We start from the raw sequence: 12,074 nt of genomic DNA on the forward strand, positions 1-12,074 counted from the left end.
CCTCACTCCATAAAGGGAGTACAAGTCCCTGAATAAGGTGCAAGGGATCATGCCAAATTCGTCACATGGTTTTGGCTGATAACACGCTCAACCCCGAGACATTCCCACTGCCTGACAGACACACGTGCAGAGCGGCGTGCACTCGCTTTCCTTGTAATAGTGCCCCAATCAGCATAGCCTGTTGTACTACCTCAGCGTGCACGGCTCCACCTTGAGCTAAGCAGTCTGGCATGCTGGACGACGTAGCCCCAGGAGGCACTGCACCACAGAGAAGACAGGAACCCTACTGTAGAACCTCATGGGGCCATGAGGCCTATAGGAGGCACTTTGGCTACTCATGCCGTGAGACGACATGGCACTAATGGTCCCTAGCAGGAGATGCTGCGACCTTCCACCTGCCAGTGCTTATTTCACAGCAGCTCACATAGCATGGGTGAACCGTGGCTGTGTTCCTGGTGTCAAGAACAGCACTTGATGGGCTTGCACGGACTCCTGGAGCCAACCAGCATCACGCTGAAATGGCCGTTACTCCCAGAGTGCAGGACACACATCCCTCAGTGCAGGGGTCCAGGAGAATGGGAATTTTCCTCTTGCCACAGCCAGACAGGTACCTTGTGCGATCCTCAGTTTCACTTCCAGGTCAACGGGTGTGGAGACAACCGATTTGGTGAGAACCAACACATTCTCCAGGCCAATCACCACCACCAGGTACGGAAAAATCTCCCTAGGAAAACAGAGCCAAGCGTGAGACACAAGGGAGCACCAAATGCCCTTCAGCGTAGTGCAGGGCAGGGCTGGTTGTGGGCTCTCATTCGATATGCCCGCGAGCTGCCAGAAGGGGCCCTTTCACACAGAGCTGTTCTGGGACCTGATAAGAGGCTGCGTCCTGTCTGGCTCGGAAGGAGGGTAAAGTTTTGGCAATGCTGCGTTGCTACAGGCTGAGCATCACGTGCCATCCTTACGTGAGATTTAAGCTCAGGGATCGTGCCCTTCTGTTTCTGTGCAGCGCCTCACCCAGAGGGCCCTCAGGCAGGGTAAGAGCTTTGATCAACAAGGTTGATCATGAACGGCCAGTAAATGAAAATGAGCAAGTTGGGGAAGAGTCAGACCCAGGCGCCAGTACAAACCTCATCGAAGAACCCCAGGCAATCCTTCCACTAACCAAACCAAAGCAGTGCAGCGAGAGCCCGGGGAGCAGGATCCTTACCCTACAGCTGCCACTGCAAAGCCTCAGCCCTGCTACAATCAGACACTGGGGAATGCCCCCAAAGGATGCCCGAAGCCGGGGGAAGCCGTCTGTGCAGGACAGTGCGATGCAGATGGAGGCTGACGCAAGAGGAAGCAGCCTGGCCCAGTAGGGAGAGTCAGAGGAGGGCAGTGCCAGCTGGATGGGCACTAAAGGCCTGGGAGTGGGGTTTCCTAACTCCGCCCTTCCCGCCACGGAACGAAATCCCTTCAGACTATCTGTGTCACTTGTCGGTGATCAGCGAGTGCTGCCGAGCTGCCTCCTGGAAAGCGACGTCAGACCTGCTGGAGCTTGCGCTGTACCAACTTGCTCTGCCCTGCCTCAGTCTCCCTGCTGCACCAGAGGGATCGTGTCCTATGCTACAAGGCAGCCCAGGTCAGATCCAGGCCTCCCTGCTGAGCCTGGCAGCTAGCTCGCTGTAGGGGGAATAGGTTTGCAGCAACATGGACCCCCAGAACTCACTGCTCCTTTCCCCCTTTGATCACTGGCCAAGCATGGAACTAGTGATCTAGAGTGAAAGGCTCCATGGCCCATGAGGCCACCAGCCCCCCTTGCAGCCTTTCTATAGGCCAATATCATGAAACTGCCAGTGTCCTGACCCAGCTTCAGTGCGAGCAGCTACAACTAGGGGTATAGCAGTGCAGTCAACTAACCGATAAGCAAACGCATATAGGTTAATTCTATAGACTACACGCATTTCCCCTCCGGACCCTCATGCCAATACATTTTTAGCAGGCTGGCCAGCAGCCCGGCTCAGTCCTGGCTCGTGCCGGGTCTGGGACCTACCCTGGCTGCAGCTCTGCATTTAAAGTGTATTAAGGAGCCAGGTGGGCAGGCAGCCCGGCTCAGTTTCAGCTCGTGCTGGGCCTGGGAGCTCAGTCCCCCCCGGAACAGGGGCTGCTCCTGGCCTCACCCCCGGCGACTATAGAATAGTTGACTAATCTATAAGAATTTGTGAGGTTAATCGACTATTCAATTAACTGATATTTAACATCCCTAGTTACAACCTGCCTGCCTGGTGAGGAGACACACCAACTTCTCAGAAGGGTTCTCAAACGGCCACCACCGGCTCCAGAGAAGGGAGTTGGGAACAGGTGGGGCGATGCAAAGAACCAAGACAATTCTGAGCAGCATAAGCAACCACCTACCCTGGGCCAAGCAGCGCCCCGCAAGGGAGGGCTTTGAGGCCAGGTTTGAAAGCGAATAGGGAGTTAGTTTTTTTCAAAACAATTTTCCATGGTCCCTACTGGGCCTCCAGTCATGCCTGGCACCTACAGCCACTACGCTCTAGGCTGCTCCCAGTGGCTGGGCGCAGCTGCTCCGAGCATAAGGCCAGTACCCAGGGTTTGCAGAGAGTGGCAGGTTCCATCTAGCCCTCCGCCATCGTCTGCCAGACTCATCCACAGACATGGATCCCCTGCAGGGGCTCAGAATCCATGTCCCTGAGCAGGACAAGCCTTGGCCACGTGAGGTAGGAATGCAGCAGGAGGCAGGCTAGCTAAGCGATGGGGCTGGAGGCAAAGCAATCCTGGTGATTGATTTTACGGCTGCTACCTGCGTTGAGCCCTAAGGACCACACGCTGCCCTTGGTTGTCCACAAGCAGCTGCCACCGGCTTCAGCGGCAGCCACACACGTGTGAGGGCAGACCAGTTCGCTCCTGTCGTCGTGCTCCCCCCCGCAAGGTCGAACTCTGCGTTTTGGGAAGCGAGGGTTCTGGCCCTGCTCTCTCGCCCCAACTGATCCGTTACACAAACACGGCAGCAGCATGGGCACTGTGTCTGAGCACGAGACAGTCACAATCCTGTCCCCGGCTGCACCAGCTCAAGCCACCAGCGAATGGGAGCGAGTGTGCAAAACAAGCTGTGCGACTGAGCTCTCAGCCAGCAGTGGTGTGACCCAAAGGCCTCAGCGCCCTGGCCAATGAGCTGTGCCAGGAGAGGGGGTGCTGCACTCACACCAGACTTAGCTGAGAGCCGCAGGGGCATGGTCACAGTCTGAAGGTCACTGTGAGGGAATCGCTCTGAAGGTCACTGCGAGGGAATCGCACAGGCCCTGGCCAATGGCCTCGCAATGCTTGCGTAAGAAAGTGTGGCAAGCAATACCCGGGAGAGGAGGCCAGGGAGAAGGGAGCATGGTCTAGAGCCCTCTCTCTATCACGGCAGCGCTCGCCAATGCAGCACATTCTTCAGCTTCCCAAGGAATCCCGTTTACTCTACGCCGTCCCCACACCTGTATTTCATGACGCGCTGCTGAGGTTTGCACCAGCAGCCCGTAAGTCCATCACAGCAGCTGCCAAGGCAAGCAGAAGGGGGTACTGGAGACTTTGCTCACCCCGAAAGGCTTCGGGAACAGTGTGGGATCGTGGGAGAAGATTGGCGGCTGGCGGTTGCTGCTAAAACAACCAGCAGACAGCCAACACTGGCAATATTTAACAGTTACCATCTTCAAAGTCAACACCTAATTGAAACGAAGGGGCAGTTCACAGCCCTCAAAGCCCTTGTTCCAGGCTGCCTGTAGATTTCCCAGCCTCGGCTAAATTCAGGTTATGCTTTTATGGTTATCTTCACCGCCATGTGGGCTGGAACTATCTTTTGTTTAATTAAAGCTCTGATTCTAGAGCAGGCACTGGGGCTGCAGGTGGATTTTTTGGCACATTCTGTGTCTGAAGAACCATAAATTACATGTAGTCTGGGAGGTCCCAAAAGGAAGAGGACAGGAGAGGACAAAGGGCTGGAAAACAGCTGAGTTATCACTTCCTCTAGTATTGTTTGTAACGTGACCAGGGGAATATTAATCTGAATTGTCACAGATCCCTAACCCATCCCCTCATGCCCGCTATAGAGCATCCTCTGGATGCGCTGGGTGTTTGCAGGACGCTATCTCTTGAAGTCTGCAATCACACCACGTCCAACTGTGGTCTTGACAGATCTCACAAGCTAAGCTGGGCCAGTACTGAGACAGGAGAGCTCCCAGGAGGCAACCTGGAAATGCTGTTGGGGATTCAGTTGAGGGAGCGCATCCCTCAGCCTCTGGACTAGACAGTTACCACAGCATGGGAGTCACAGATGTTGTTTTCAGGTAAGTCCCAAATCCGAGCCACTAATGGTTTGACTTAAAAGAGCTCCCAGCATTTTTTTTTCAGCAAATGTGTTAGCCCTGGAGTCCTGGCCTAATTCTCACTCCAGCAATTATATTCTGCCTGCCTACCATGCTCTTGTAGTTTCAGCTGAATAGAACGCTCTCTTCACTTCCCGTCAAAAGTTGCCATACACAAACTGCATTTCACAAATACCCACACATCACTTCTGGGCAAATTCCTGGCCAATCCAGCAAGAACTCAGCTCCAACTTTATTAAAAGACCCTGCCATTAAGCAACTGAATTTTGTCAGCCCCCTGAGTGGTCGTATAAGACACAAGGCTGTGTGTAAGAAAAGCATTCTGGGTCCCTCCGGGATGGAAGGTGCTAGAGAGAGAGAGTGACAGACAAGAGAAGAGTGCTGCGCGGCACAGAGCATAACCAGCCAACGCTGGTGGGGTGGAGTCTACGCTAAACCTTCAAGGTCATTACTAGGTAGCCAGGTCTCTCTCATCCACTCCTTCAGAAGGTACTAACTGATCCCCACGCCTCAGGCTTGGAGACAAAACAGATCACAGCTCTATAGCGCTGTCAGAATATTTAATGTTGGCAAGGGGGGTGGCTGTGCTGGAGGGAGAGGTGATCTCTCCAGTGGACTTAACTTGGGCATTGCATTCCGTAGGAAACCAGGAAGGAGAGCGAGCCCCTGGGCAAGGCACTCACAAGGTCGTGTGTTACTTAGAGCAGGAAGCTTCCCACCTCGGTACATCAAAGGGCAGTGACCCAACCTGGAGGTCACCAATTTCTGGCTCACAACGTGCATGGACACCCTCTCCACCCGGAGGAGTTAATAATCCCCACCAGTCATGGCCCCAGAGCCCTCCCTGCTGGTCCACATCAGCCCCGAGCTCCACAAGGCCCCCCACCTCACTGAGCAAGACACAGAAAACCTCGGCCAGAGAAGGCAAAGACCCACAGCTTCCTGCCCTGATTCACAGCTGGCTTCTCCCACGGGCGTGTCGGCCATGGTGACTGGGGGAAGAGGAGCTGTCTAAGCGTCAAGCCACTGATGTTAGGAGAAAAGACTGTTACGCTAGTTCACTAACCGCGAGGTGCTGTCTGGCCCACCAGGGTCCTGAAGAAGCAAAGCCAGGCGATACAGAAATGAGGTGGGCACGGTCTAAAATCCTACAACCCCAACACAAGGGGCTAAGTAGCTTCCATAGGACAGGTAAGTGCCCACCCTCCCCATGTCCCTTCTTTTAGCAACACTCTTACTCCTGGATACCTACCCTCCGTTGAGTGTAGGCGTCAGGCCGAAGAGCGTGCACAGACCCACCGACATGAGCAGCGAGCTGAGCACTGTCACCACTGCCGCCAGGGCCAAGCCCCATTTTGACTTCACCATATCAATCTTCCCTGCAAGAGAGAACCCGAGGCCCACATCACTGGGGTCCATGCCAACTCCCCAGGCATAGGGAGCAGATCCACGTCTCCTTCACTTCAACAGGCAGCATGCTAGCCGGGGACGGCCGGGCGGGCAAGGCCTGCTCCCAGCTGCACTGACACAGCAATAGAGTAGTGGGGTGGCTGGTCCAGCCAAAAGGCACAGCAGAGGAGAACCATGCCGGTCTGGGCTGCAGACTCTCACTCCAGCTCCGGGGAAGGTGGCAAAGGAGGGTGCCTAACTCAGCTCAGCGGCAGGTCATGACAGCACAAACCCAGACGAAATGTGAGATCATTCTGGCAATAGGCTGGTCCCTCAGGAGAAGCAAAGGATGTGCCATCGCTTGGAGCATTTCAAACTGCACAGGTCAGAGCCCTGTAGGGAACCACCCTGCACTGTGCTCAGGGAATGGGTAGCTAAGGGCTTCTTGCCCTTTATGCCCTAATCCTACGTCCCAGTGCACTGTCAGCTTCACCTGGCTTCAGGGATGATAGGAGACTAGGTCCTTTGCCCGCCCTATCTGTGGGGGTAGGGTGCACTGCACCAGCTGTGCTGGGGCACTCGCTTTCCCTCCTCCCCACAAACCTACGTGTGGAGAAGTAGATGTAAGCGAAGAGGATGATGTAGGTGGTGACGAGGGGGATCAGCTCAGCGATGCCAATCTCTTCCTTGAAGTGGACGTGAACGACATGCTCCTCCCGCAGGGTGCAGTTGGGACTAGGGTGCAGCAGCTTCAGACGGGAGCGGAGGCTGGTGAGAAACCTGGCGCAGGAGAAAGGCAGAAGGAGGTGGCCCTGGTGCTATGCTGTACCCTTTACCCCCCTCCTCAGCGGAGGGCTCACAGGCTGCGGCCCACAGGGAACATGGCTCTGTAGATTTAGCAACACTCAGTAACCAAGAGCAAGGCCAGCTCTGCCTGTCTGGGTTTTGTACCTCAGTCCTTGTCAGCGTATCACCAAGTCCCCATGGGTATGTCTACACTACCACCCTAGTTCCAACTAGGGTGGTTAATGTAGGCATTCGAACTTGCAAATGAAGCCCGGGATTTGAATTTCCCGGGATTCATTTGCATGGTGCCGGGTGCCGCCATTTTTAAATGTCCGCTAGTTCGGACTCCATGCCTGCGGCTACACGCGGCACGAACTAGGTAGTTCGGAATAGGCGTCCTATTCAGAACTATCTGTACTCCTTGTGGAACGAGGTGTACAGATAGTTCGGAATAGGACGCCTATTCTGAATTACCTAGTTTGTGCCGCGTGTAGCCGCAGGCACGGAGTCCAAACTAGCGGGGATTTAAAAATGGCGGCGCCCGGCACCATGCAAATGAATCCCGGGAAATTCAAATCCTGGGCTTCATTTGCAAGTTCGAATGCCTACATTAACCACCCTAGTTCGAACTAGGGTGGTAGTGTAGACATACCCCATGAGACTTACAGAGGATTCAAAGAGGGGAGCTGCAAGCCCTCATTAAAAGGTGTTCACAGAAGGAAGCTGGTGTTTACTAAGACCCCTGGCCCTGGATGATGGCAGGTGCTATAGGGTCAAACACGTTCCCATTGCAGGTGTTAGTTACGCAGTGCAGATGAATGATGCTAACAGACTGTCCTGGAGAGTGTAGGCCTCTCTCCCCAATGCACTGCAGTGTGAAACACATCTACCAGGTGGCCTGCCAGTGTACCTCAGACTGTCCTGGCAGAGCCACTAGAGGAAGGAGGAGCATTCACTCTTCAATCCCATTCTGTCCGTGCCCTCTCCGCTGAGACTGCCCCCAAGGAAGCGTGCCCAGTGCCAGCTGGAAGTTGCTCACTGGGATGTGGAAGCTCATCCCCCCAGGAACTGGCCTAAAGCCAACTCCAGGAGGGCAATGACTCCATCTGCTACAAAGGTGTGTTGAAAAGACCAGTGTGGTCGGGGGCAGGAGAAGCCATCAGCCGAGGAAGGCTGGGGGGAGGGTGGCTCCTGGGTGTGCCAGCCTTTTTGAAGTGACAGGACTGTGAAGATGGTAACACTGGGTATTACCCTTGGAGCAGCTCAATGTGCTCTGTACTGCTCTCGCCAGAACAGTGGAAGGGCGAAAAATGAGAACCAGCGGGCTGGAGAAACAACTAGCTTTCTCGGAGACGAAGAAGGGAGCCCGAGGGTGGACCGACATGGGAGCAGCAGAGCCCAAGTGCCTTACCGGGAATCGTATCGCTGGAGGGCCAGTGTGACGGTGTAGGACACCACCCGCTTCCTGTTGTACAGGTTCACACCGCTGTACTTCCCTGGGACTCCGAACAAGAGATCTGCAAACACACAATGGGAGCACACCACCATCAGCCTGGACAAAGGCCAGCGAGGGACAATACAAGAGTGTTCACCACCACATGGGTAGGATGCAGTAACACACAGCCCCCCCTTATTACAGGGGCTACCAGGTCCCCACAGAGCAGGAGGGCCTTCGCTTTCCAGGGCTCTCTCCAACCCACATCCCTGCCTCCCACAGAGTGAAATGGAACTCCCGTCACCTGCCTTGGGAGAGAGCAATGCCTGAGTGAGGCTTGCAGCTGTGGTTTCAAGGAGATGCGGGGGTTTCCACGTTGGTGCTTTGATTATGAAGCCCGGCCTCCTCTGTTCAATCTAACTAGTGCAGTGTTGACCCCCTGTCATTCCTGTGCACACTTCCACATCCACGCACTACATCAGCACATTCTCTGGGGCTCCTGCAGCCTGCCTGTTCATTTTCTGCTTGTTTCAGGACAAGGAGAGGTGTCCAGGATGGAACCGTGTCTCCCTGTGGGGTGTTGTAGAGCTGAACCTCATCAGGAACTCCCTTTTTTAGGCCGGAGGGATTACAGGGGTCCTGACCTCAACTGGACCCTTTCTACAGAAAGGGGTGAACAAGCCAGCAGCTCTATGGAACCAACAAGACCTCAGCCATGGTCAGATTCCAAGAGATGTTCACTGGCAGCAGGAGCCCACCTGAGGAGGGGCAGGCAGGTGGTCACGCCTGGCAACCACCAATGCATGGACAAGAGGAACATTCACTCCTCTCCTATGACAATCCCCACATCGCTGGCATCGGCCACCCCAGGCAATGTAGTTCTCAGCAGTAATTCAGATGAAGAGTCGGGGGGGCTGTTGGCTATCCACAGATATTCTCCCCATATCCACAGGCTGTTGAAGTTAGAACTCCTACTTTTCACCTCTGGCAGGCTCATCCAGACAGAAAGCCCTTGGTGAAATGAGCCTGGTGGCCTTAGGCCAGACTCTGCCCCACTCAGCATTGCTGGCAATCAGCTCAGGAGAGACTGGACCCCATCCAGCACCTGTTCCACTCAGCCACCTACCTTTGAGGGTAGCTGATGTCTGCAGTGTCTTTGGTTCGTGCTGGTGGATGGTTTTGATGATATCGGGGTCCGAGTTAAAGTGCTCTCGGTCGTTCTGCCAGAAGTTCCCAGGCGACAGCAGGAGGCAGCCATGTTCAGGTAGCAGGTCTCGCAGCTTCTTCAAGCTGGGCAGGAGATCTGTCACTTGAAGGCAGACTTCCTCCAAACTTCGGATCCCAGAACTGAAAGGCAGGTGGAGACCAGAAGCTGCAGCGTGTTACTGTACTCCCAAGCAGCTCGTGCACGCCCGAGCGCTCATTCTCACTCATTCCCCGGCTGGGGGATGCACAATTTCATTAATTCTGGGGGCCTCAGTTCTGAGCGCCCAACTTGAGACACGCAGGGCCTCACTGTCAGAAGTGCCAGGCACCCACAGCTAACCATGTATGTTCAACGCTTCTAAAATCAGTCCCCAGGAGCATGACATTACAAAGTAGCGGGGTTTTTGAAAACCTGGGCTTTCACCTCTCTGCCTCCTCCTTCCTCATTTGCTAATGGGAGATAATAATACAAACCTCCCTCAATATTTCCAATCGGGGTCGCACAGGTGCTGAAGAAAACAGCAGGAGTAAAACTGTTCAGCACAAGGAACTCAGCAAAATCTCTTCTGAACTCTGCTGCAAAGCACAGCAAAGAGGATGCCCCCAGCTGTGTGAAAACATGGGGATGCAGTGCTGCCCTGAAGGTCATATCCGGCTTGGATGGGTTAGCATTTCCAAACCGCAGGCACAAGCCATCAGCCCTTGCTTACAGGACTCTACTCTATTTGGCACTGGAAAAGGTTCAGAAAAGGGCAACAAAAATGATGTGAGGGGTTTGGAACGGGTCCTATATGAAGAGAGATTAAAAAGACCAGGACTTTTCAGCTTAGAAAAGAGGAGACTAAGGGGGAATATGATCTGTACAGGTGTATACAATCATGACTGGTGTGGAAATAGTGAATAAAGAAGAGTTATTTACTTGTTCCCATAAGAACAAGGGGATCACCAAATGAAATGAATAGGCAGCAGGTTTAAAACAAACAAAAGGAGGTTTTTCTTCACACGGCACAGTCAACCTGTGGAACTCCTTGCCAGAGGATGTTGTGAAGACCAGGACTTAAACAGGGTTCAACAAAGAGCTAGGTAGATTCATGGAGGTTAGGTCCATCAACGGCTATTAGCCAGGATGGGTAGGAATGGTGTCCCTGGCCTCTGTTTGTCAGAGGGTGGAGATGGGCAATCAAGGTGGGATCACTTGATCATTCCTTGTTCTGTTCACTCCCTTTGGGGCATCTGGCACTGGCCACTGTTAGCAGACAGGATCCTGGGCTAGACGGACCTTTGGTCTGACCAGTATGCCAGTACGTATCACTGATGTGAGCACAATCTGCAGGATCAGGCCCCAATGTTGGAGCACCTGTCACAGCACGGCAAAGTGTTGCTCTCCTGGGGGGTTAAGCTGTGTGAACTCACGTTAACGGCAGGCTTACACTGCCATTAACAATTGAAAGTGACATTTCTTACACAAGTTTAAGCCACGCTTTACGTGCTTGCACAATCCCACTAACAAATCAGATACACATCGGACTTCACTCAGCCTGGGCCTACACTGGCACTTGTCTGATTGTGCAAGGCCCAGTGGCAGATAGGCTGCCAGGTCAAGGGTTGGCTAGTGCTGCTCAAAAAGAGAGCAGTACTTCCTTGTGAATGTGCACAGCCAAGGCAACTTGCAGGATCTAAGGCAGGGCAACTCAACTTTAGAAGCCCTGGGGGCCATAATGATATTCACAGCACATGCCGGGGGCCACAATTTAAGTGTGGTTGCATATACATGCAAACATATATGCAAATATATGCAAATACCTTTGTTTACACAATGCTCCAGTGCTTCTGGTACCTCCTCCCTGGAGGCTAGAAATGCCAACACTCTGTATCTGTCTGTTCCAGACAACCCGTCTGCTTACATCTTTCAATTCTCACCCTGCCTGGGAGATGCCTCGCTGTTGTGGAGCGTATTGTATTCCCAGTGGAGGCCACGTTCAAAGGCTCCCACTCGCAGGCCGCGTGCTGAGCCCTGCATAAACCCAAACTGCACCGTGGGCTGCAAACGAACAGGCTGAGGGCTGCATGTGGCCCACGTGTTTACTAGCCCTGAATTAGGATAATGTCCATGTCCAGCTGCAAAGCTACACAGCAAAATCTAGGCTTTTCCTTCAGAAAAAAATGACATTTCTCTTCCTCTGGGGGCAAAGACAACCTTAGGACTGAAAAACTGAGGCCTGCCTGAGTCTCCAGAGCGCTCAGCAAGAACTCTGTCCTCTCAATCAGGCACTGACTCTGAAACCTAGTGATGACAAACTTCTCATCAACAATATTCACTATGTCATCCCTGATCAGTTTCTATATGGCTCAGGTGTTTGTGTCTCAATGCTGGAGGCAGCAATGGAGAGTGGAACAGTGGAGTGGCTAGCCACCCTGAAGGTTGCTGGGGTCTGGAATCAGGTGTTCAAACCACTCCAAACATTTCAGGTCATCCTTATCTCTGCCCAGAGGAGACAACTGCCTACAATCTTAACTGTTTCCCAGGGTCAAAATGCAACCTGTCTCCTATATCTTCTGGGTGGAAAAAGCTTTGGCTACGCCCACCCAGATGCCCAGCCTCCCAATGACAGCTTCAACATGCAGATAAGCTTTTTCTTACACAGTATTTTTGCAGCACTTTAACAATTTTGGAGCAGACTAAAATATGTGAAATTTGATGTGAAAAAATAAGCAGCAAGCCCCAGGAACATGGTGCTGCTGTATTATTGATTTCAGATTTCATCCAAGAACATCTGGTCTGGAAATTATTTCTCTGCCACTTGTCCCTGAGTTGAAGTCTAGCTGGGCTGAGCGCACACAATGTCTTGTTTCATTTCTATGAAGCGTGGCTGCCTGTCAAGGACATCATCACA

At 53.3% G+C, this 12,074-nt stretch overlaps 1 protein-coding gene across 7 annotated transcripts in view; it reads right to left on the reverse strand.

Moving 5' to 3' along the window:
* Positions 1-12,074, reverse strand: part of SCAP (SREBF chaperone) — a 100,661-nt gene that overhangs the window by 32,956 nt on the left and 55,631 nt on the right. For all 7 annotated transcript variants that reach the window (XM_075923017.2, XM_075923014.2, XM_075923012.2 and 4 more), the window contains 5 exons: positions 9,101-9,321; positions 7,951-8,056; positions 6,361-6,533; positions 5,617-5,743; positions 612-724 (listed from right to left, as the gene is read on the reverse strand). In XM_075923017.2, coding sequence (XP_075779132.2) covers positions 612-724; positions 5,617-5,743; positions 6,361-6,533; positions 7,951-8,056; positions 9,101-9,321 — 740 coding nt within the window. The remainder of the gene's footprint in view (positions 1-611; positions 725-5,616; positions 5,744-6,360; positions 6,534-7,950; positions 8,057-9,100; positions 9,322-12,074) is intronic.

This window comes from Pelodiscus sinensis, chromosome 2 (assembly GCF_052426305.1).
Source record: "Pelodiscus sinensis isolate ZL-2025 chromosome 2, ASM5242630v1, whole genome shotgun sequence".
NCBI classification, from domain to species: domain Eukaryota; kingdom Metazoa; phylum Chordata; order Testudines; family Trionychidae; genus Pelodiscus; species Pelodiscus sinensis.